The 25,744-nt window shown below is 43.3% G+C and overlaps 1 protein-coding gene across 2 annotated transcripts in view; it reads right to left on the bottom strand.

Moving 5' to 3' along the window:
• LOC131130761 (A disintegrin and metalloproteinase with thrombospondin motifs 20) overlaps positions 1–25,115 on the bottom strand; it is a 115,868-nt gene extending 90,753 nt beyond the window's left edge. For both annotated transcript variants that reach the window (XM_058074673.2, XM_058074674.2), the window contains exons 1-3: positions 24,530–25,115; positions 24,090–24,451; positions 17,347–17,521 (exon numbers count right to left, since the gene is read on the bottom strand). In XM_058074673.2, the coding sequence (XP_057930656.2) occupies positions 17,347–17,521; positions 24,090–24,451; positions 24,530–24,620 (628 nt within the window). In that variant the 5' untranslated portion in view covers positions 24,621–25,115. The remainder of the gene's footprint in view (positions 1–17,346; positions 17,522–24,089; positions 24,452–24,529) is intronic.
• Between the last annotated feature and the right edge of the window lie 629 nt (positions 25,116–25,744).

Genomic DNA, 25,744 nt, shown 5'->3' with positions numbered 1-25,744 from the left:
GCGGCGACGGCGTGGCGTGGCGTCCCGCCGTGGAAGAGGTGGCGCCGGAGGAGGCGGCTGCGGCGACGGCGTGGCGTCCCGCCGTGGAAGAGGTGCCGCCGGAGGAGGCGGCTGCGGCGACGGCGTGGTGTCCCGCTGTGGAAGAGGTGGCGCCGGAGGAGGCGGCTGCGGCGGCGGCGTGGCCGTCCCGCCGTGGAAGAGGTGGCGCCGGAGGCGTGGCCGTCCCGCCGTGGAAGAGGTGGCGCCGGAGGCGTGGCCGTCCCGCCGTGGAAGAGGTGGCGCCGGAACACGAGGAACGGACTCTCGGTCTTGGCTTGACTGTGGAGCAGAGGAACAGCACAGTGAGTCTTGGCCGAGAGGTAACCTACCGGACAGCACATCCCGGCCAGCTGGAAGAACCGGTTGCGCTGGCGGTCCGGCGGGCTGTTCCTCATCAGACGACCAGCTGAGGGCATCATCCCCACACCCCTCGGACAGGGTGTGATGTGCGTCCTCCAACGCACAGCTGGTCATACTAGCCCCCCCTTCCGAAGGCGGATTCCAGACGCTGTATGCTGCTGGATGTGGAACCAGGGACGGGAGGAGGGGGACCTGGAGGAGGGTCTTGAGTTCAGCCCGCTCTGCTGCCCGGACCTCAGGCGGGGTTTGGGCTCGGGAGGGGTCTGGAGCATCAAGCCGCTGGACAGGAGAGCCAGGGGATGCTGCGGCTTGAGGCTGCGTGGCTTGGGCACAGGAGGAATCCGGGAAGTCACGCAGCTTGGCACGGGAGCCGGGGTTTGGGAACCCTTGAGACTGCGCGGCTTGGGCACAGGAGGAATCCGGGGCGTCACGCAGCATGGCACGGGAGCTGGGTCTTGGGAAACCTTGGCGCTGCAGGAATCTGTGGAGCCACGCAGCTTGGCACGGGAGCCGGGGTTTGGGAACCCTTGGGGCTGCGTGGTTTGGGGACAGGAGGAATCTGGGCCGTCACGCAGCTTGGCACGGGAGCCGGGGTTTGGGAACCCTTGAGGCTGCGTGGTTCGGGCACAGGAGGGGACAGTGTGCCGTACTCCTCTTCGTGTTGCATGGGGGGCAACAGGGAATCTGAAAAGGTAGGCGGCTGGGGCTCAGCGGGCTGTCGTAACGGGGGCACCATCACTAGTGGTGTGATGGGCCGGCACTCAGCGACAGCGTGGGGGGTTAATTCCACCTTGACGTGGCATGGCGTGGAGGAAGGGGGTGCCCTCACCTTACAGCCACACAAACCCTTTGCAGAGGTCGGCCGAGACGTGCGTCGGCGTCGTGGTCGGATCGGCTTGTCCATTGCGGGTCCCGAATACACCCACGCCATGGGGATGAGCGTGCCGTCCGGCCCCCAAACCATATCCTCCAGCTCCTCCGGGGTAAACATGGCTGATTCCTTCTCCAAGGCCTTGAAGATCTGCCAATGAAAATCAAAATCGCTCTCCGCGAGGTCGTCTTGTGGTGGCTTCATTCTGTCACGAGCTGGCTTGCGAGCTTAGCGATGCGACCCCAGGATGCAGAGAGCAGGACCAAAAATGTAGGTACAAGGGATTTAATGGTGTTTAAGTAATGTAGATAGCAACTACAGCAAACCAAAAACAAAGACAATGAAGCCACAAACGAAAGAGCACACACCTGAACTAAATAGGGAGAGTGGAAATTAGAGACAGGTGTGTGAATTGAGTCAGACAAAGCAGAAGGGAACAAGAAAGGAAGTAGTATCAAAATAAGGGCATGAACAGAGGCAAGGAAGGAAACTAAAGGAGCTGTCACGAGAGGGTGACGCCCACATCGTGACAGTTTAGATTCTGTTCCACAGATGGCGCTAAGGCACACGAAAGCTGCTTGCCAACCATCAATGAACAACAGAAGAACTTCGAACAAGAACACACCCTGACAACTTTCCGTTTGAGCGGGTACAAGATACCTCAATCGGATTGGGGAAAGGAATATTCCACCCCTGGGAATCTGTTTATATATTCATTCGGATTGGCACTTTTCTCTCGGAATGAGGTGTTAATTTAAGTTAAAGTTAAAGGTTAAATTCTTTCCGTTTGAGCAAATAAACCGAATGCAATTGGAATATTTGGGTCCTTGTATACGTGGCTAATTACGCTTATTATTCAGCATTGGCTGGTGGTCTTGGAGGGTGACTACTGCAAAGGCGGGCATTACTGTACTCAGTATGCAAAGGGAGCCGCTCTATAGCCAGAACCAGATGCTTGTTATGGGCCAGCAAATCACCAACTAACACAAAACCATAGTGGGTAAAAGCCCCCCACAGAATGCCCACAATCCTGTTAGGGGAGATGAAAAAACAACTTGATGATGATGGACTTTGACCAAAAAAGCAAGCAGTGTAATGACAATATACTAAAGTGTAGAACATACAAGAGTAACTACCGTAATATTTCTTTACGTTAAAGTGGCCAGAGTGCCAAAACCAAAGTGCAAGAGTTCATCTGTGGACCATGGCTCATTTGTCATTACATCACTGCAGAAATTAAATACAATTTAAAACACAGAAAAAATGTCCAATAAACAAGCAGGGCTCTACGTTAAAAACAAAAATTACTTGCCCATGGGAAATCCTTAAGGTGAGAACTACTTGCCCGAACTTGCCCCATGTAAAATGAAAAGACTGCCATAATGATATCATATATCAATATATGCTGATAATTCATCAGATAATAGTACTGATGCATTGTATTTGGAAGAATGTCTGAAAAATTGTGGAGATGTATGTTAACATGGCAAGCCATGCTACCTTACACATTGTAGTCGTAGTAAGCAGTGATATTTATAAGTTGTGCACCACAATAAAACATTTGACACATTTGTGTACTAGTAAAGTGTTTTTAATCCAGAAAAAATGCTCAATGGTCAAACAATAATTTGTGAAACAAAGGTGAGAAAAATACACAGAGAAATTGAACCGCTAGATTTTGTAGCTTGTGCAAAATCAGCACTTGGTATTGGATCTAATCGGTGGTGTTTGATTGTGACCACTTCAAATTGTCACAGCAATGTGATTCACTCACCTGTGCCATCATTTGATTTGCTGCCACTAATAAAATACTTGTTTAGGAGGCACTGTTTCATCACTTTTTGCTGTTTTCCTTCACAAGTTGTTGAAGAATTAGACCATGTTGGCAGGGACGCCATGATAGATGTTTTCCTAGTCAAACCATCGCTGATTGGTTGATCGCGAACAAGAACGGGTGTGGGTAAAACTCGGATTGTGGATTACAGACCGCGGTCTAAATAAACGATTCTGATTGGTCCATTTCAAGATTTGCAAGGATTGGTTTGCAAATTACCACCGGAATTACGAAGTCCGTGTTTTACCAACACCCAACAAGAACCGCTTTAAAAAAACTCTTGGCAGTATGGCATGCCAAAGTGCACTTGCCCGACGGGAATATTAATGATTGGATTTACTTGCCCGAATTTTGTTTTAACTTGCCCCGGGCCATCGGTACATCGTTATTGTCGAGCCCTGAACAAGGCTGAAATATTGACACCAACAACCAATAATCACTCAATAGTCACAGCGTTATAAAAAATAAATACATGATAAATACATATTTATACCTCTCTGTGTGTGGAGAATGTGTATTTATAGCTAAGATGAGCTGCGTTCAAAAATAAAGTGTGTCCTGTATTTTTTCACTCTGAATTTGCACGTCTTGATTGACACATTGTAAAACGTTCCTTATATTAAAGCCTTAAAACAAAACGTGGTGAAAATATACTCATCGGGACCGACCGAGTTGCACACACGAAACCACAACTACTGCTAAACTAAGCTAACCCCTGCTAGCTTGCGTTCACTCTCTCTAAGAGGAGATTCACCCAACTTTGAACCCAAAGAGCGATTGTGAAGGCCCTGGGCAGATTATACTGACATGGCAACACACAGAAGCTGAAATCTGAATATGTAACAATCTAACAATATCACTGGAAGTACTGGCAATGCAACCAAGTGCTACTTGCTATTAAATGAAGATAATAAAACTCTTGTGAGTCTCCTGGGTATTTATTCCATTTCTTGGAATAAATGCTCGAATTGAAGTAAATGTAGGTCATTGCCTCCGATGTGCTTAGGCCAAAGAGACAACCTTGCAGGCCCTGATGGGCCACCACTATATAAGATGTATGATGCAGAAGTATGAAGTAAGGTATAATAAAATGGGAGCTTTGGAAAAATGCAGGAATCTAAAGGAGCACTAGTCTAGGCATTGATTGTGAATGAAGCAGTCTTGGAGCGGGTCAGGGCAGTCACCCCTGTCTTGTCACGGTGTAAGTAGCAGTAAGTACCCAGCGAGAGGCAGATTTGGCCCTAATGCGATTTTGGAGAGCTTGCATTTGGCTAATCTGCACTCATTCTGAGGCTATTGCAACTGACCATATTTTCACCTCCTGCACCTCTTATTTTTATCTTTTACAAGTTCGGCTAATCCCCCTTTGATGTGCAGTGATGAGTCTGTTTAAGCAAAGGCTATGGCCTCCACAGAAAGAAAGAGTTTTCCTTCCTGAAAAAAATACAAAGATGTGCTCTGGCTGTGTACGCCGGGTACAGGCGGGCTTGGCGCCGCCTCTGAAAACAGTGAAACGCTGGCATGGGGCTCGGCCTCACGGCAGCAAAGGCCTGTACGCCATTGTGCCAGGGAGTCACGCTCTGCCTCGCGTGCCCGCTGGGGGCATCGCTTGAATAATCTCAGTGCACTCAACAAGTTCTTTTTTTTTTTTCACTGAGCTAACAGTTTGACACAATCTCTCTCTGTCCAACTGTCTGGAAAGAGTGACCGAGGACAAGACAAAGGGACACTTTGACACTGTGATCTTCTTGTTGAAAGTTGAGGAGGTTGCTGAGGTCGATGGACTCCGAACTATGCGGGGCTCATGACCACTGAAAGCCATGAAACGCTCAATGAATGTTTCTCTGTGCTTCATTTGTTTATCGGTACAAATCCCACTGCAAAATGTCTCATTTTGAACTTGACTTGAAGGCGACTGCTCCTTGACAGATATATATGATAACACATTTTTTTTCAGGTTCATCAACAGAATGACTCCAACATAATCAAAAGTCAAAACCCTTATGGCAGGCTCGCCAAATAGACTTGTCGTATAGTTAAACAATCGCTCCTCGTCTGTTGTGCATGATAACGTTACATTTTATGATAGAAAGACTCCAACAATGATCCAGAAAGTCAAAACCCACATCATGCTCACTTAAAAAAATGAGTTTGATCGATTCTGACCAGTTCACATCACATTTCATAACGTTATCAAAAAATAAATCAACAGAAAGAAGGTCAAAACCTGCTACATGCTAGCTGAAATATGATAACCCTGATAAATAAAGTCATATAATTGAGTTCTATATAACAAAATGACATTTTCTAAAGTCAATCAATAGAACGACTGTAACATAACCCGGGAAAAGTCAAATGCTGGCTCAAGTAGAAGTTTTGTATATTTGATTCACTGGCTCCTCACCAGTTATACATGAATTTCACCAGTTTATAACATAAATCACAACAAATCCTCTAAAATAATGCAGGGAGTCAAAACTTGCAGCACGCTCACTCGAGTAAAGACCTGAGACATAATGAATGCTCCTCGCCTGTTATGCGCAATAACAGACTGCAGTAAAGACCTGTAAAGACCTGACCTATAAGATAACATTTGGAACATTTTGGAAAGGAAATGGATAGAAAGACTCCAAATTAATTCATTCGCCTTTGACAGACACTTGTGTTCCTATTAACCAAAGAAAAAGCGTTTGAAATTAGCCAGTAAAGCCAACATGTTCTCCACAACACAGAAGAACAACAAGAGCCCAGCACAGCGTGCATCCTTTTCTAAACATGTCATTTGCTTGGCTCGGTGGCTCGGCAAGTAGCTCCACTCTGACCCCACTCTTCTGCTCCACTTGCAAAAACTTCATTTGTGTGCCAAAACAAGCTCAAGAAGCCAATAAACAAAATGATTAAATGGATTATGCACTTTCCACGCGGTGCAGGTCAGTCGTAACATCCTAGCCGTCCTTCCTAAATGATCTCACTGTGGTTTCCCATCTGGATCAAAGCCTTGCTCTTTGACCCCCCCTCGGTTGTGAGTCAAAAGTATCAATGCCAAGAGACCAACAATGAGGAAACACACATTTCATTGTTGAACTAATTAACATTCTTTTACAATGGCCCGCTGAGAGTTGAAGCGCTGCGGTCCCAGGGTGCCAATTACGTGGACAGTGTACCTTACTGTGGGCATAGGTACTGCTGTAGTGCTTATACAAGTACAGATACTCTGGTTACACGAGAAAGAAAACACTGACTCCCGCAGACAGAAGACGATTACGTGCAATTGTCGTGGTCGGGCTGCCAATTGTTGCTGCTGAAGAGGTTTATTAAAAAAGCGCCTTTTGCCCCCCCAGCACCCCCATCGGAGGGCAAAGGGCTTTGTGTGCAGTAACAGTAGTACAGTCGTAGTAGTTTTAATATTCTGTCTGCTAAGCTTGGTGGTGGTCTGATGTGTTTGGAGCCGGAGAGCTCCCCCATCAGACCCAATATTCTTGATGAATGTTGACACCAAACGTTGGCCAGGGTCCCAGGCCATGTCTTTCTTTCTGGTGTCATTTGCAATTTGGAACTCATTTGACATTGAGATTTAAGAAACTCATTCCAGCTGAGTCTCTGGGTAAGAATTAGGGGCGTAAAAGTCCATGTATTTGATATGTGATTTTTAAATACAGTAAGGACACAGAAAACATTAAGTAAGGGACAGAAAGTATAACATAATATAGCCATGAACAAATACGTTTCATGTTTGGGAACACTTGGCCTTCCCAGTGAAATACATAAACAGACAAAGACGAGTGTAGTATAACAGTATAAAAGTATAACATAATATAGCCATGAACAAATACGTTTTATGTGTGGGAACACTTGGCCTTCCCAGTGAAATACATAAACAGACAAAGACGAGTGGATAAAAACAAATGGACAAAGACAAGTGGACACTGCTTCCATGAGCAGTGTGCCAACATTGCTTAGTTCCGACAAGATGGAACTAATGGACAATAGTTATTGACTATTGATATGTAACATTCTGATCACAAGGCTACAAAAGGTCACAAAATATGGAGACATTACCTTACCTTACATTACATTAACACTACATGAAGTCAGAGGAAAAAAAGTGGTATTTGGCTTCTGATGTTTCTGATGGTGGCTTATTTGGCCCCCCCTCAGTGGGCCTATCATCGAAACTTCAATGGAAGGTGCCCACCTGATGACCCTAATGAAGTTAAAACCACCACCTTCTTTCCTGCCATTACCAAAGGGTGGGATGATCCGGTGGTCATTCAATGACCATATGGGGGGGTCTTCAGCTAGCTACCGCATTCTATCAGCATGATGACTGTGTACTCTTTAATAAATATGTCACATTTTTGAAAAGTGATTATAATAAATATTATTTGCCCATGACAGGATGGACATGTTAAGCTTGACACCATCTCACTACAAACATAATATGCTGAATAAAAGGTATAAGTGTGACTACTTGTAGGTAGCAGATGTTTATTTAAGATTAAGATATGCCTTTATTCGTCCCTCAGAGTACAGAGTCAGTTAAAGCAGTACAAAATACACAATATAGAAAAATAAACAATATAAACAACCCAAGTATTAACAAAATCAACAGTTTTTCCCAGAGTTATATACAATACGGTATGTAAATAATAGGAACCGAGATGAGATATATGACCAGTCTATAGTCTGAGATCTTGTTAGAGAGTTAATATGAGGCATTATGGAAATACTTCACATAGAACTTAGTATATTGCATTTAGAGCCCTTAATATTGCACATGGAGGTTGATCAGATATTGCACAGTGACTGGGGTCTGGAGTAACTATACTGACTATAAAAGCAAGTATTACACAGATGTACATAGTGGTGTACAAGTCTATTGGGAGCAGTGCTGGTTGTACAGCCTGACAGCTGCAGGAAGAAAGGACCTGCGATATCGCTCCTTCACACTCTTGGGGTGAGCAGTCTATCGCTGAAGGAGCTCTCTAGTGCTGTCAAAGTGTCCTGCAGGGGGTGGGAGTCGTTCTCCAACATGGATGATAGCTTAGCCAACATCCTCCTCTCTCCCACCACCTCCACTGAGTCAAGGGGGCAACCCAGGGCAGAGCTGGCCTTCCTGATGATCATATCCAGTCTCTTCCTATCAGATGGTGATAGGAATGGTGATATCTCTTCGCAGCCGAAATGCTGCTGCCCCAGCAGACCACTCCCTGGAAAATGGCTGAAGCCACAACAGAGTCATAGAACATCTTGAGGAGTGCCCCTTGCACTCCTCAGACCTCAGTCTCCTGAGCAGATAGAGTCTGCTCATGCCCTTCCTGTAAAGTGCTTCCGTGTGATGAGTCCAGTCCAGTCTATTGTTGAGATGAACACCTAGGTACTTGTAGGATGTCACCATCTCAATGTCCATTCCCCTGAATGTTCACTGGTGTTTCCTCCATTGGGGAAATTATAAAGTGATATCACGGCTCATTTATATGATTTCTTAAGGGGCAAGTTTTCTTATGATGACAGAGTGTAGATATATCTGGTGCCCAATTGTTCAATATCTGTATGAAAAATAATAACTCGTTTGATCATATTAGTGGGGACTGGAATCATGTTAACAGCGTTTTAATTTAACCACTTATCGCACACAATAAAGTTTGTTACATTCCTAATGAGGATAGGTGGCATATCTAGAAAATTGATGGATGGAAGGAGCAAGTTTCCGTCTGTGATTAGATTATATTGTGATTATATGAGTTAAATAGACAAAATGTGATTAATCGTAATTAAATATTGTAATTGAATGACAGCCATTTATAGCAAAATCAGTAACCCAAAATTAACCAAACCGTGACCTTAAACCCAAGGTATACCGTGACTTTGGTTTACTGTTACACTCCTAGTAAAAGAAGGGTTTGAGGCTCATAACGGACTTTTGTGCGCTCAATGCGGGCAAAAGCTATCAGAAGACTCATACCATATTTTTGACCATCCTGGTGCCGCTTGGATGAGTGGTTCACAATCATTTCTATGCACACTACAGGCTTTTACCAATAACTCTTTTGGTAGACTACTAATTGTTCCATGCATTGTTGCATGTTAGCACATCAACTAATTCAGGTATTTTCCTTCCATTGTACAAAAACATACATTTTTCCTACATACAATTTTTTTCCTGTCCAGTGATTGGCTGGCAACCAGTCCTGGGTATATCCCGCTTCTTCCCCCAAAGTCAGCTGGGATAGGCTCTCCATCCCACCCATGACCCTGAGCAGGAAAACATTAGTAGAACATTGATGGATGGATGGACGGTTGGATGGATGGATGAAATGAAAACCAACCAGTGTGCAATGATGTCCTACTGAACAGCTATCACCACAAGTTGGGGAACTTTCGCTCACCTGTCACCCCTTTTCACTTTTGACCGCCCTACTGTCAGTCACTGTTACTCAAGACGCAAAACCATTCCGCCATCTGTTAAAGAATGCCCAGACAGTAGACAGTGGCAGAAAATAGAACCCCAGGTCAAACAGGGCTGACACATGGTAGCCATTTAAGTTTGAGACTGTAAACTAGAGCTGCCAAAGCCATGTTCAGATCTGTCTGGTATATCTATTACCCACAAATCAGCTCTGCATGGGCTCAATGGATCAAAGCGGACGCGCCCAGTTGGAGAAACCAAACACATCGAGTACAGACAAAATGACATTGTGTTGGGCTGCAATGGAGATGTGAATTTTCAATCATATTTGAATGGATTTAATGTCCACTTGTCAACAAACACTGGTGAAGGGATGCAATGAAGTAAAGTAAAGATCTATTATTGTACTATGACTTCTTTTACCTTATTTACTGCATTTTTTGCTTGTTTAAGCGACAACAGTGCTTTGAAGACTGAAAAAGCACTTATTGGCATACAGCGTAGGACATGTGCATGCTTGTTAAGTGCTCAGTCCGGGAATGCACAAGTGTGTCACAAAGACAACAGGAATGGCAAATGTCCTTTTACAGCCTTTTTAGTCATTTTTATGTGAATGGCGACCATTTTTGACAATGTTGTCAGAAACTCTTAGTCAAGTTGTCGTCATCTCAACCAGGCCTAATGGAGCGTTTGATGTCCAATTCAGATCTTTTGTTCAAATTACATTTTTTATGGGTCGTTCACAAAATGCAACTGGTTAAAGTAAGGAGGTGTACACCCTGAACTGGTCGCCAGCCAATCACAGGGTGTATACAATAGTATAGTATTTGGCCAGGCCAATTTGATCTTTTATTGGATGAGGGGTCTGACTCACAGAGGTTTGTTACAAAAGCCAAACAATAATGGTCATAGTCCAATGAGGTTCATTTGGTCTAACATTGTTATATTCTTAAACAATTCTTTTTAACAGAGCAAGACAGTTCTTTTTCATACCTGACAGTTTCGACTGCTTGCTAACAGTCTTCATCAGCGTGGTCACGAGATGTTCCTGTGACGTGTCATGCCAGCAGATTTATGTGGATGTTTGTCTGCTAGCAAGCAGTCGAAACTGTCACGCAAGAAAAAGAACTATATTGGTCTGTTAAAAAGAATTTATATACTGTATAATAAAAACTAATTTCAGCAAATACTTTGGTTGCATTATTTTTAATGCTTTGCAAAGCTCTTTTCATAACCATAGTCAATTCCACAAATTCACGTTTGTTACAAAAGCTTATTATTATTGGGAAAAAAGGTACATTGGTACTTCTGCTTGTGAATGTGCTTTCCAGATGACACACTTCAGAAGGATGCTTAAGGCTGTCACAGACAGAAAAGCTAAACACATGTTTGCATGCAAGCTAAAGTCCCCCACAACAAACATTTGGCCGTCATTAACAAGAAGTGTTTGCTGAAAATAAAGGAGTTTCAGTCTCAAGGGGGTAGAAAAAGGGCTTAGCTGACATTTTAGCAGCCACACACCTCCTGAGGCCAGAGGCTAAAGGGTGAGTATGTCAGCGTGTTCACCGTCTGTCCATCACTCCGTGAGGAGACACTTTCTCTGACCTCTGAAAGGACTTAATGCATGGTAAACAAGCAGTGACTACATCAGTGAGGGCCCCAAAAAAAGACAATTCAAGGTCATGTCAACCCGTCCTGTGAGTGACAAACAAAGAGGGAAGCGAGGTTACCAACAACAAGTGGCTCCATTCACATACATGAAAGCGCAAGAAGAGAGCGGGCAGTCATTCAAGGCGGCTGCTTCAAACCAAGCCCAGGCGAGGAAGGGGCCTTTTTCTATGGAAATAAACCCACTGACCAAAAACCTGATGCTGCCATTTGAACCAGCATGTACACACAGTGGGCACAGAGCGCGGAATCCTATACACTGATTATGTTGGTGTTCAGGGGGCCACGGATGTCATGTGGGACGAGTATCGTAACACTGGGACATGAGTGTTTGGCTATTCAGCTGCTAATGTTTACCGTTAAAATGTCCTTTTATTATCCGTATCCATTGTCCATTTATCCTTTATTGTTTCTAATTTAGTCAGCGTGTGGTAAGCCAGACAGGCAGACAAAAACGGAAAGAGGCTCCGCTTCTGTCTCTTGGATGTCTTCCATCAAAAATGGATTTTAAGGAGAGAAGAATCTACCCCCATGTGCAACACCCTCGTTCTTGTGACTCTCTAGCGAGTGATGCCAGGATTCACAAGCAAGCTCAAATGGAAGATACAAAGGCACTTCCAAAGTTGAACGCAGATGAGGTTGTACTAGTTGGAATTGGACCAGAATACAGATAAGCCTTGGTTAAGGTTTAGTTTTTGACGTTTTTCTAAAATATTGCTTTGGTTCTCGTATATCATCTTGGTTATGGTACAATATTGTGTCTAAAAAAAACTCAAACTCAACATAACTGGTAGAGCCCGGGTGTGGCTGGGCACTAGCAAGTATGCAATCCAGAATCAAGTTAGTCGTGACTAATTTGTCGACAAGCAACTTAAGGCTGTCACAAGAATGAGCTTTGGCAGGCCATGAGTGCTGAAAAATATAAAAGTAGGACTCTTTGAAATCTGTTTTTTTTTCCAAATTCTGTGTAAATTTTTTGGAGCATTTTTTTTTTACATTTTACACTAATTTTTCTATCAAAGTAGAGTGTATTTGGGTTTGTGAATAAAATGTCCATAAAGTAATACAAAAATGCATACTTTTATAGAAGCAATACAGTGTTCCCTCAGTTATCTCTGTGGATAGGTTCCCAAAGTAGCCGTCAATAAGTAAAATCCACAATGTACCAAACATAATTTTTTTTACCATTATTACATATGTTTTAGGGCTGTCAAACCCCTCACCATACAATTTATAGACTCAGAGAGGCATAAAAATGTTCTCACATTTCTCTTTGTTTGAACACTCAAAAAGTTAAAATTAAAAAACTTTGCCTCTTCATCCTGGCGCCGCTCCGCTGAAGTGTTTTTGTCGCCTTATTAAAACATATAGTTCTATTGTAGGAAAATAGTTAGCTCTACTCCACTTGTGGCAGTTCTTGTAGAAATGAATGAGATGCCACTTCAGTTAAGAAGAGATCAGATGCCTTTGGGATGCTGTAGCATCAGATTCCAGTGGTGCCCCTGCCAGCATTAGAAATATGGATTCAGAATCCAAACAAGATGTAGTTTTTGAGATTAGCCAAACTATTGGCTAATGCACACCGAAAGCTGCTTGCCAACTGCCAATAAACAACAGAAGAAGAAGAAAAAGTAAAGTCAAGTAAATGATTTTATTTTAATTGCATCCTGTTTCTTTTTGTTTCATTATCACATTCTTAATGTATGTATTTGTTATGTGTATTTATTCAATTTTGGCTAACTCACGGATATTAAAACTTTGTTTTCTTCATTCTAGTAGTTGGTATCATGACACATGACACAAGGGAAAAATTGCAATATTCATTGTTTTTTTTTCATTTCCATTTTCATGTGCTTTGGCTTTTATCATCAGACCAGCATCCCACCATGGTGATCACAGGTTAGTCACAGGTTAGTCCAATCGCCAACATACCAGCATCCAAACGGTATATAGTATGTTGGTCTTGCTGGTCTTACCAGCATACTACGTATGTCTATCCTTGTCTTAGTAGCATCCCATGCTGGTAGGCTGCTCCACCGCACCAGCAGAGACCAAAAGGTAGTGGGAGCACCCTGCTGGAAAAAACAGCAAAGAGGTTCTGAGGTTTCGTCACATGTGAGTGAGCCATACGAGGGGTGCTTTGTTTGAGTACTGAATTTCATGGAATGATACAGTACAGGGGAAATGGACTGTTTTTTATGTGTAATATGGCAGAGAAAAGGCAAAATATTTCAGCAAAAGATTTGTACAAAAAGTCAATCATATGAGAACCTGTGTTTAAGTACTTTATGTAGGCTTGACTGTACTCATATTTGCCAACAGTTTGGAACCACAAAGCTTCCACCATATTGCCTAGCCATTCTGGAACCGTAAGGTTTTGTTCCCGACTCATATGTAAGTTGCAAAGTTTCCCCAGCATGGTTGTCCGCAAGCAGATCAGCATTGGAAACACCCCAGCAGTCAACAGTGCAGAAAAGCATCAGCAGATAAGTAAAGAGCCGTGTCCTGACTGCTGAAATAACAAGCCAGGTTAACACTTTAAAAGCCCTTATCACTCATAGATAGTTAGTGCACATGCAAGTGTTTGCACGTGTCGGAAAGAGTTCATGGAAACTTCCTCAGCTTTCAACACATTTTTGCAAAGACACACAGCGACAGTACCAACTGTGGAAACTTGCAGATACAGAAGTCCTCGTTGTTACAGAATGTCAGGAGCCGTCACATCTCAGTAAAACAAGCTTATCTTTCCCCACATGCTGATGAAGTTGTTGTTTGTATGGATAAAAAGCAACCAATTTCACCTTTGTCTGATTCAAAAGCATGATTCCCTGCAGCCTGCAGGGAACATTAAAAAGAAAGATGCATGGAAGAAATCATCACAGTGAATGCAGCAGAAAAAGACGGACGCCCACCCCCCGACCCTGCAGGAAGGCATTGTTATCCATATTTCACATAGCTGGCCTATTCTAGACTCTTCTTAAAAACACTTCAAAGTCCAAACGCCGCCAAAGCATTCAGCTTTCACACGGCAGCTACCAGTTTTAATTTAAGAGATGAGGGTCCTCCTCACAGGATCATAGAATGTAAAGAGCCTGACCTGCGACAAAGAGTGCTTTTATAGCCGCTCAAAAAGAAGAGATACTAGGAAAGGAATCTGCCCTACCACCATCACTGCTTTGGCGCATCATTCATGAGCAGAGATAAATCTGAAACTTTTGTTTCTCTGCTTACAATGAAAAAAGGCAGATACTGAAGATGGAAATGTGCAAAGCTGAATTGCAACAAAAAACTAAATCTGCGGTTAAGATAGTGTCTGGTAGAATATTTCAATGAGGCAGACCCAGAAATATCAATACTTATCACTGGTGCTGATAATGGAATGGATGCATAACTGGATTCATTTTTTAAAAAATGGTATAGATTTTTCCAATGACAAGAAAATGACTTACACCAGTATAAATGATAAACGTAAACAAGCCAACTTGATGACTGCGCGCCACTGCGAATTAAGGCTGGGTTAAATGATTATTTTTGTAAATCGATTAATCTACAAAAAAGTTTTTCAATGCATCGATTAATCTAACGATTCATTTTTAAATCCGATTTGACCCATAATTTGATCTATATAGCAATGAATGCTAATTTATCGGCATTAAAAAAAACACAAATTTCTTCTTTCCAATGTATTTTTCTTAACAAGAATGAACCGTATTGAACAATACAACAATAAAGTTCACAATTGAATCCTATAATAACAAAAATAATCAATTAAACGTTCTTTCAATAAATAAAACTATTGTGCAAAAATCACAATCTGAATCAAAATATAAACATAAAATAAATAAAAAATAACAGCAGCAGTGTGTGTGTGCGATCCTGCAAGAGCACTTTATCTTTCCCTCTTGTTTTCCACCGCCACTCTCACTCCATGCGTGTGCGCCTTTGCTCAGGTGTGTGTGTGTGAGGCTGGAGCACAAATTACGTGGTGCGGTTTGGATTAATGACTGGGTTAATCATTGCAAACAAGAAAGACAGTTGAAAACTTACAGTGTCCACAAACAGCTCCCGTGTGCTGATGCATCGCGGTAGTGCTTTTATGGTACGCTGTCTCCATTTTGCACAGGTCATAGTCCACCGAATCGTTACCTTTAAGTGTAAAGTACTCACATACTTTTGACATCCTATTACAAGATCTTTTCTTCTCCCCAGACTCGCTACTTGACGTGCATCGACGTCATTGATGATATCCCTACTGCGGATATATGATATGAATGAAATCATGGCACAGAATCATTAACATTTCCACGAACAACACAGCATGCGAATATGATCCGTGTTTATCCCAGGACACGGCACTATAATGCCAGCATGTTGTGTTAGTGTTCAGCATTGACAAGTGCTAAAAGGATTCTGAAGGAAAGTAGGACAAGCAATGAGAAGTAAGCGTAAGCCAAAGGACAAACAGCGCAGTAAAGCCAGTGTTTACATGTTGGCCTGCCAGTGGTGATGTGCACCACGCTCCTTAGCTCACAAAGACAGGAGGGGCCTGCTGCTCTTGGATAGCATGGCCTTCAAAGAGCTTGCTTTAATCACCTCATCTGGAGATCAGACAGGACCACCACCACCACCACCACCACCACCACCCCACCCCCATCTGATAAGACGGAGGAGTCACATCTAGGATACTTGACTCTTGTAGACTTTAATCTTCATTGCGCATTGTCCAACTGCTGCTTTTACATGAAGACCAGTACAGTACTACAGTACAGGTGTAGGCGTGTAGGTACATGGTGGGCTAATAAACCATTACAATATGAATTGTGCAAATTTCAATGTAAAATATCAACGATGACTTGTGGAAACATGTAGTTTAAATTGCTAGCCATAAATCATTGTTTAGAGACTTCTCAGGAGACAAAACTAGTGTCAGTGTACAGCTTGTTTAGCAGTATATACTATGTTTTATCAAATCCGATATATAATATCTGGAGGTAGGCTGTAGTGCAAAAAGTAAAACTTTTAGGAAACATCTAATGGCCATAAATGGCTAATTAAATCCAATGAAAATATTAAAATACTAATTAAAATATTCATTCATTCATTGATTTTCTACTTATCCTCACGAGGGTCGCGGGGGTGCTGGAGCCTATCCCAGCTGTCTTCAGGCGAGAGGCGGGGTACACCCTGGACTGGTGGCCAGCCAATCACAGGGCACATAGTATAGACAAACAACCATTCACACTCACATTCATACCTATGGACCATTTGGAGTGGCCAATTAACCTAGCATGTTTTTGGAATGTGGGAGGAAACCGGAGTACCCGGAGAAAACCCACACACACACAGGGAGAACATGCAAACTCCACACAGAGATGCCTGAGGGTGGAATCGAACCCAAATATCATTAAACAAAATTATAAATCTAATTTCATCAGTCGGACCATAATATTCATTTCTAAGAAAAACACCTGCATGTTATTAGTGAAATATAAGTGTTCGCATCTGCAGAAATGTATTTGCTCATGATTGATGATTAATCGCTCGAGCCCTAATTGCAATCTCCAACATCGGCCAAATTGCTATTGTCTTTGCATTTACTGTATCTCACCCATTCCTACTTGCTGTAATGGACTGAGAGAGACCCTCAACATGTTTACCACACACAGACTGAGCAACTGAATAGCCAAAGCAGATGAAACGGGCAGTGGTCAGGTTCCACAGGTCAATCCCAGTTCTTTGAATTGCCCTGGCCCACAATAGCAGCCACCGCCGCACGACAAAGAGCAAATGAAGCTGCTCCCACATGAAAGATTTACAGCGCATGTCCAGCCCCCCAAAAAGGCCGCCCACCGAGCTCCTCCACAGAATTACACTGAATGGCCTCCATCTCAGTGGACTTTCTTCAAGTGCTCTTCACCTTCCCAAATGCAACCATAAACATGAAAACATTCAAGTGCTGTCACACCTTAAACCTAAGAGCCATCGAACAAAACACAAGACTAAAGCCTTTATTTGAAATGATTTCAGTGGAAAACCCCGTCATTGAGACTGACATTGTGATTGATTGGGTATAATTGGCCTTTAATTTGCCTCGGTTATGTGGCGGTAAGCATAAAAATCAGACAGGGTTATAACATCATTGTTAGACGGTCTGCAGTCTGTTACCTGAGGCCAAACAAGGCTCTGGTTGGCTGGTGTCGCTCATGCTCCAGGTATTTCGCTTCCTCTCGTGTCGATAGACCAGGTGAGGTTTGTGGTGCTCGTCGTCGTACTCCTCTCCCTTGACGCTCAGGAGTGGCTCCAAAAAGTACTCGCCATCTGTTGTTGTGAAAGTGCCGATCTAGGACATTTTAAAAGACAGTGATGGTTCAGGTCGAGTGTGTTTCTTCACATGAGAATGACATTGATTGTAAGCATTGGCAGACAAGCTAGGGTACATGTAATGCAGATATCCTCAAGGTTTGATCATCATTAGATATAGTATCCTCAATGACCTATGGACAATTAATTGCTAAGTCCCGCCCGTTTTACCAATCTGCTTCAAATTTGACACACAGACTTTTCAGTCCCTTAGAAGACAAAACAACATTAAGACGATACAGCTAAACAAGACAGGTGACACAGGAGGGGTGCAAAAAAAAAAAAAACATTCTTTTTGGAGCCCAAAACCTATGGTCTCGGCCGTGAACCTGCACAAATCTCCCCCTCACCACACTGCTAGATTTATTTCTTTTGCATATTTGTCACACTTAAAGGGGACCTACTATGGTCATTTTCAACTCTTTGTATTGAGTTGTGGTCTCCTATAGAGCAGCTACACACAATAACTACACAGAAAACAGAAAGCTTTTTACATTTTGCAGAAACTGCACCTATTAGAGCTGTATTTCCTTTGATTTATGCTTCCTGCCAAAACATTCATTCATTTTCTACCGCTTATTCTCACGAGGGTCACGGGGGTGCTGGAGCCTATCCCAGTTGTCTTCGGGCGAGAGGCGGGGCACACCCTGGACTGGTCGCCAGCCAATCACAGGGCACAAATAGACAAACAACCTTTTACACTCACATTCACACCTATGGACAATTTGTAGTGGCCAATTGGGAGGAAACCGGAGTACCTGGAGAAAACCCACGCATGCACGGGCAGAACATACAAACTCCACACAGATATGGCCGAGGGAGGAATTGAACTCAGGTCTCCTAGCTGTAAGGTCTGCGCACTAACCACTCGACAGCCATGCAGCCAAAACAGTCTGTTTTAATTTATTCCAAAAGCCCAAAAGGTCTGTGTAATTTACCCCCCTGTACCCCTCCTCTTCCCGCCGAGCCCGCTCGACTGTGATTGGTCCCACTTCCAAGTGATCCCGAGGACTCCCGGAAACGTATTTCCGTGTTTACTGAGTGCAGTCCAAAGCTTTCCAGATTTTCCAGGATCTGCACCTATGTATTCCAGCTGTATTTCCTTGGATTTCCAAAACGGTCTGTTTTAATTTATTCCATCCAAAGCCCGCCACCAGGCACACCCACTCTGCTGTGACTGGTCACTCTCCCAAGCGTTCCCCAAAACTATCTTGGACTCCTGTCAAACCCCACAGTCTAATTTAGGCAGTATAGGAGTTGATAAGTGAATAAACCCTTCGGAGAGCTAATTGAAAAGTGTTAGAAGCTACAGGTAGCTCAGGCTAGCTGGAGACACCTGACTTACCGTGTCAGGGCTCTACATTAAAAACCAAAATGACTTGCCCATGGGGAATCCTTAAGGTGAGAACTACTTGCCCGAACTTGCCCCATGTAATGAAAAGACTGCCATAATGATATCATGTAATTTTTTGTGGCATCACATGAGAATCTCAAATAAATAAAAGAATAAAATAAATAATACTGTAGCGTTGCGTGTGTGTTGTATTCCGGGCTGTAGTTTCATGCATGGACGCTGGGGGGCAGTCATGTTCAGCTCGCGGTCTTGGAGCGGGCGTTTTGGGACCAAAGAAGAGGGAACGAGAGGGAAAAAAGGAGAAGTTCGGTTGCCGTGCGCCCAGCTAGTTAGTTAAGTCTGCAACGGGCCAGTAAGTTGTTTTTCACGCTGCCTTGGAAATAAAAACCATGCAACGATAGAGGTTCATCACTTTTTGCTGTTTCCTTCAGAATTAGACGATGTTGGCAGCGACGCCATGATGGATTTTTTCGTAGTCAAACGATCGCTGATTGGTTGATCGCGAACAACGGGTGTGGGTAAAACGCGGACTGTGGATTACGGACAGCGGTCTAAATAAACGATTCTGATTGGTCCATTGCAAGGATTGCTTTGCAAATTACCACCGGAATTACACAGTCCGTGTTTTACCAACACCCAACAAGAACCGCTTTAAAAAAAACTCTTGGCAGTATGGCATGCCGAAGTGCGCTTGCCCGACGGGAATATCACTGATTAGATTTACTTGCCCGAATTTTGTTTTAACTTGCCCCGGGCCATCGGTACATCGTTATTGTCGAGCCCTGCGTGTATGACCTCGGAGTTGGTTTTTTTTTTTAGTTTTGTTAAATCATATTTTTATAATGTGCCCTGCGTCAATAAAAAAAAATCAGACAAGGGCTGCAAATTGCCCAACTGCCACACTTAACATCGTCCCTGAACAGACTGTGCTCACGAGAAGAGTACTCTAGTACTCTAAGGGATCACTTTTGTGAGGGCTCATATGATTGACATGCAGACTCATAAAAGTCTTGATACTGTAAGCAGTAATGCCAAGACGTGTTCTGGGAGTTAGTACTGCATTAGGGAGGAGTGACATCATCAGACAGAGAGAATGCTAAAGTTGATTTGACGAAGCTGCTTAGCTCACTCAGCTGTTTGCACGATCAAATCATGCGCACGCTTAAACAGGATAGCACACAATGGAATGTTTCCTTAGCCATGTTATTCCATGCAGCCATCCTCAAGAGTGACAGGCACTTCACAGGAGGATATGGAAAAGGCGGCGTTGTGTATCTTTCCAAAGCACGGTCTTTCTTTTACAGACAAGGATTAGTGGGGGAAGTCAGGGATAGCCACGGGGATCCTCAAAAGCATCGCATGCCTCCAGTGCTGCATGTTTCCCTGTTGAAGCTTGTGAAAATATAACCTAGCATATAATAAATAAATAAATAAATAAATAAATAAATAAATAAATAATTATATATATATATATATATATATATATATATATATATACAGTAAAAGTTCCCAAAAAGTTTAAAACTCTGTTAACAACCTCTGATTGCCGTTTTCCGTACAACAGGAAGTGACTGCAGATGGTCATGTCTGGTTCCCAATATTTCTATGGGTGAAATTGGTTCCATATCGCGTCAGTAGAGATCTAAACAGCATCAATGATTGATAGTGGGGGAAGTCTCTTTGGATGTGGTAAAATGCTCTCTATGGCAGTTAAGTTTGATCCGATGATTAGCCTCACAGAAAAAGGGTCTTGTGTCCTGGACAAACAGAGGGCAGAGATTGGACGTTTCCCAGCATTAGATCAGCTGGCAAAGTTGTGTTAAGACACAATGGTTGCTGTTCAGCAGTGGGTGCTGAATTGGAGATGAGGTGAGGTGGGGAGTGAGGAGTCCCATTTGAAGTCGGGCCATCGCCGTGACACGGCCGGAACGACTGTTGGCTTACTTCATCAAAGCCCACAAAGGCGGCGTTCACATCCCATTTGGCGCTGACTCAGCCAGAGGTGGCACGAAGTGGTGGGCGGCTGGGGTGGCCTGGTCTCGGCACAGAGGTATGGCGCTGCAGGCATGATTCACCACACACTTCTTTGAGTTCCTCCGTTTCCCACGGTGCAAACAAGACTCAAGTTCCCCAGCAGGCTTTTATTGGCAGTTGTCTCGTCTTCCTTCACATCGTTTCTTCTGCTTTTGGGCTCGCTGTGAAAAGGCCAAATGCTCCTTACACGCAGCTTTGAGTAACTCTGAGAAAGACAAGGAACCTGCTTTTTTCCCAGAATGACTCCTTTGTTTTAGGGCTTAATTATTCCTTAATGACCTCATCCCCACAAAATGCAGGCCGGCCATTAAGCCCCAGTGATCAGATACGGACACATTTATGACCCAATAGCCTCTGGCGCTGTCTCCATTGTGCTGTCATTCTCAATGAGTGATGATGCGGATAACCAACAGAGATTGCTTGAAAAAGGATGCAAACATGTTTGGATAAGCGAGGCATTCATCAAAGTTGGGCAGAGGGTAATTAAAGACTGATTAGCCTGATCAATTTAGTATACCTCATTCTTGGTTTACAAGCATTTGGAAAACACTCTTTCCTCTCCACACAACTAAAGTAGAACCTCTAATTTCCAACAGGAGGCATTCCAGAATGGGAGTTTGGCATGGGAAATCTTGTAAATAGAAATAGTATGTTCCAGTGTCAATGTTTAAAGAAGTTTTCATCTCCTTAACCGTTATAAAACTGAGGATTTCCTGTCCTTCTTTGACTATTTGGAACATCTGATCAATTAAACTACTATTTTCCAGCCATACAATTGCATGGCATTGTTTTCTTTGTAAATTATATTTTTGCCAATTGCAGAAAATATCATGTGTAATAAATGTTATTTTTCCTTATTCGGGAAAGTATGTTTTCTGCACAAAATACCTTAATTTCAAGAGCAGCAAATTAGTTGAGACTGGCTCAAAAGCGCCTCACATGGAAAAAAAAACAAACCATGAAAGGCAAAACAAAAATAATGCAAACTATTAATGACCTTTCTGTGAGTGCTTCTAAATGGGCATGGGCCTACAGCGATACCCATTGCTCGTTGGGAACAGCGACATGTGCTTTCATGTCAGACTGTCCAAAAGTCTATTTGTTGTCAGTTGCTTTATTTACAGTAATCCCTCGTTTATTGCAGTTCATTGGTTCCAGACCCCACCCTGATATTTTAATAATCAGTATCAATATACCATTTAAAACAGAGTTAGGAAGAAGGACAAAGAAGGCAAAAACTTACCACTTGCAATGGCAATGGCAATGGCATGTCTGTCTCAGACATACGCGACTGCGTATCTTTATTTGGTAGTGTGTTTCTTGGATGCACCATTTCCAGTGATGTATGTGTACATTATATATGTATATATTTCGGTCCAATCAGATTTCAGCTTCTATATGTTGGCATATCAGTGTTATCTGCCCTGCCCGGGCTTCAAAATCTGGATTTCTGGCCAATCTCACGTACACAATATTAGCAGTGGGACTGTTTCTTTAACCAATCAGACTTCAGAATAGACATCAGCACTTTTCTGTCCTCTAATTGGTTAATCAGAGCAAAACTGTTCAACTAGTCAACTTACACTCACAGTGGCTGACTGAGGAGGAAAAAAATATTTCTGTGAGTAGATGTATTTGACTTAACTGGTTTTATAATTTGTTATTAGACAAATATGTTGAACTGCTTCAGATTATGTTATGGTGTAGATGATTGAGGTTGTCTGAACCTTTAACCACAAAACCCTTCTATTTATGCCCTTTTACGTTTGGCTGAGCGGCAACTTTCCACCGTTGAAAATGAGTCACTAACTGGAGTTATTAGCAGTGATGGAAGTCTGGTGTATGAGTGATTTTGTAGTTGAAGATACTTGGACTGACATTATTAGTATGCATTGGTACCGTGGCAATCCCACTGCATTCACAGCTATTTTACTTAATGTGCACCCCATTCTCCAGGGTTGGGCAACATGGACCTTAGCATGGAATGATTTTGTGCAATGATTGGGCGGTCTGCGAGTAAATACTTCCACACACGAACGTTATCATAACGAAGACAGCATTTCATTTATCTTATACATCTGCATAAAATACGTATATTGCCCAACCCTATCACTCTCTAAATGCCTGTATGGTGAAGTGTCAAGGTGGCTTGTATTTTACAAGGGTGGCTGTGGTTCTAAACCCCACCATGGCAAATATTAACAATTATTTTTCTTTTCATTTTTGGGACTGGCCCTCACTCTCTAAACACCCTTTGTCGAGTGTTGCATAAAAAAGCTAAATGGCTGGCAAAGCTGGTGTATTGTGCCAGAGTCCTACATATTCTGCGTATTTGTCCTGATTCCATAATGTATGACCTCAGTATCGTTTTTTAGGGACAGTGAGCTTCTAGTACAATGTTAAATGAACTAGTCCGTGTCATGCTACCCCAGTTACAGGACAAGGTGCGGCCGTCTAAAATAAGGATTGCCTGACTGAATATAGAGATATCCTGTTGTGCTCAGTCTGTCTGCATGACAGCCTCCATGCCAGAAGCTGTGGTGGGCACGGCAGCGGAGGTTGAGCCCCTGTCCCTGAACCAGTGACATCATGTGACCCACGACTTCATCATCATCACTGCAATAAGAAAGCTGACACCTGCTTTTGAACAAGCCTATTAACTAGTGTAATTAACACAGGACACCTCATCGGGTACAGCTGCACACTGACTACTCTGACCAATCCAGTGCTACCCAATGCACTAATAAAACAGTCTTACAATAAAATGATTACGCTCAGTCTTGTTAACCATTACACATAGCATTTTACATGCAAAACAGCAAAAATTAGCATAATCGTCTCTAAAAAGGCAGAGTTTTAGATGCAACTCCAGTATTGGGTCTTTTTCGATTTTGCATGTGTGCCCAATCCCCAAGATAAAAACGGACTAAATACATGTATTTACACTTATATCTTGCCAATATCTGTTGCTGTGATATATTTTGCCTTTCATCAATCAAAATATATGAGACTGCTGATGCATTGGAGATCTACACCACCACAGTCTACAATAAGAAGGACCAAATATTGAACAAGACCATTTAGCTGCAGTGACATCCTAAAAGTCTGCACACTGGAGTGGAGCTACAGTTTTCTGACAGGAAATGGAGGTGGAACTCACCAAGCCAGTGCACAGGCTGACCACCGCCGGCTGCTCGTTCCTGGAGTTGACGTGACCTCGGAAGAAGCAGTGGCGCATATCGGCCTCCTTCTGCTCTCCTCCAGTTGAGTCGCTCCGCTCCGCTCCCAAGTGTGTGACGGTGTAGGCGGGCGCGATAAAGTCCGAGTACCCGCTAAGGTTGAGGTGAAAACGTTGGCCGAACGCGTCGATTCGGTAGTGGACCCGCAGGGCGGCGGAGAGGTCGTCATTTAAACTCCTACGTCTCCGCCTGTAGTGCAGAGTGTGCGGGAAGGACTCCCCGAAGTCGTTGACCCGCAGAGGGCTGGTGATTTCATAGGATGACAGCTGCTTGATGAAGGCTTCTGCAGGGAAAAGGGAGAGCAAAGTCGCAACAGATGGTTTTCAAAAGTGGACAGAAATTCAAAGTAAAAAAGTTCAACCTTGTTTTGGATGCAAGCGGTGCTGCACGGTGACCCGGACGAGTGCTGGGAGTTGACACATGAGTGCAATCAGCCAGGTTGCAAACTGCATGGTTTCCACGGCGGTGCTCTCCACAAGGCGGCCCCTAGTCCCTCGTCTCCCCGCTTGTCAGTAGCAGGTCGCCGGATCGACGGAGGCTTTTCGCAGGGCGACGTGCAAGCGCCTCATTGCACACAAAAATCTAAAAAACACGCACGAAGCTGCCCGTACTATTTATTTCTGACACATGCATCTCATCCCCCCTACATAAACACACTTTTTTTCCTCCTTCTCGCCGCCCGGTATAAACTAAGCAGAAAGGAGGGAGCCGTGCCAAGTATGCTTCCCCTCAGCCATCCCCTCCTCGACCACCCTGTGCAAACCCAAGGCGCGCGTACGCACACACACTAAAAGCCGGGGAAACCACCGCCCCCGAGGCTGTAGAACCAATAGAGAGAGGGCGCCTTCCAGCATTTCAAGCAGCGTCTGCAAGCTAGCTTTAGCTCTCCAGTTAGGTTTCTAGCTAAAGTTTAACTCAATACTGTAGCTACCAGTGGAAACCAAACGACCCGAAATTAAAGTCATTGTAACAAAAAGACAACCACTGGAATAATTAAAAAAACAAAAATTCAATGCCCTTAACATAAAACAAATAAGTTTCACCAAGCTAACGTCACTAGCACATAGCTATCGCTAGCATAACGGCTAATGACAAGCATTTAAATTAACACAGCCGTCACTGTAGGGCGGTGCCAGTAGTGAGTACTTAAATTGGTTAGTGTCCTCTCCTTTCATTTTGTTTATATTCCATACCCATAATCGATGCAAGCATGATGAGTTTGATATTATTCACGTCTTCTATGTTTGTTGGGGGGCAAAAATCTTTGTCCTATTACTTCATTCGATTTGTCAACATTGTAATCATTCTATTCTAAAACATATCAATTGAGTAAATGCAAAATCGCAAAATAATTCCATGAGTTTAAACAAATGTAAAGTTGAAATTATCAGCATTGGTATTATGGTATTAGCAACATTGCACCTGTATTTACTTGGTATCAGACCAATTCCAAAATTTGCATTATTGCTCGACCCTACTGCGTATACAGGTTAATTGGGTTGTGCCACCATCAGACCTAACCTAAAATACAGGTATTTTAGTTCTCAAAAACAGCCAGACATTTCAAAACTCTAGC

This window comes from Doryrhamphus excisus, linkage group LG1, assembly GCF_037039965.1.
Source record: "Doryrhamphus excisus strain RoL-2023G ecotype Guam linkage group LG1, RoL_Dexc_Guam_v1.1, whole genome shotgun sequence".
NCBI lineage: Eukaryota > Metazoa > Chordata > Actinopteri > Syngnathiformes > Syngnathidae > Doryrhamphus > Doryrhamphus excisus.
This window is presented reverse-complemented; position numbering and strand designations above follow the sequence as displayed.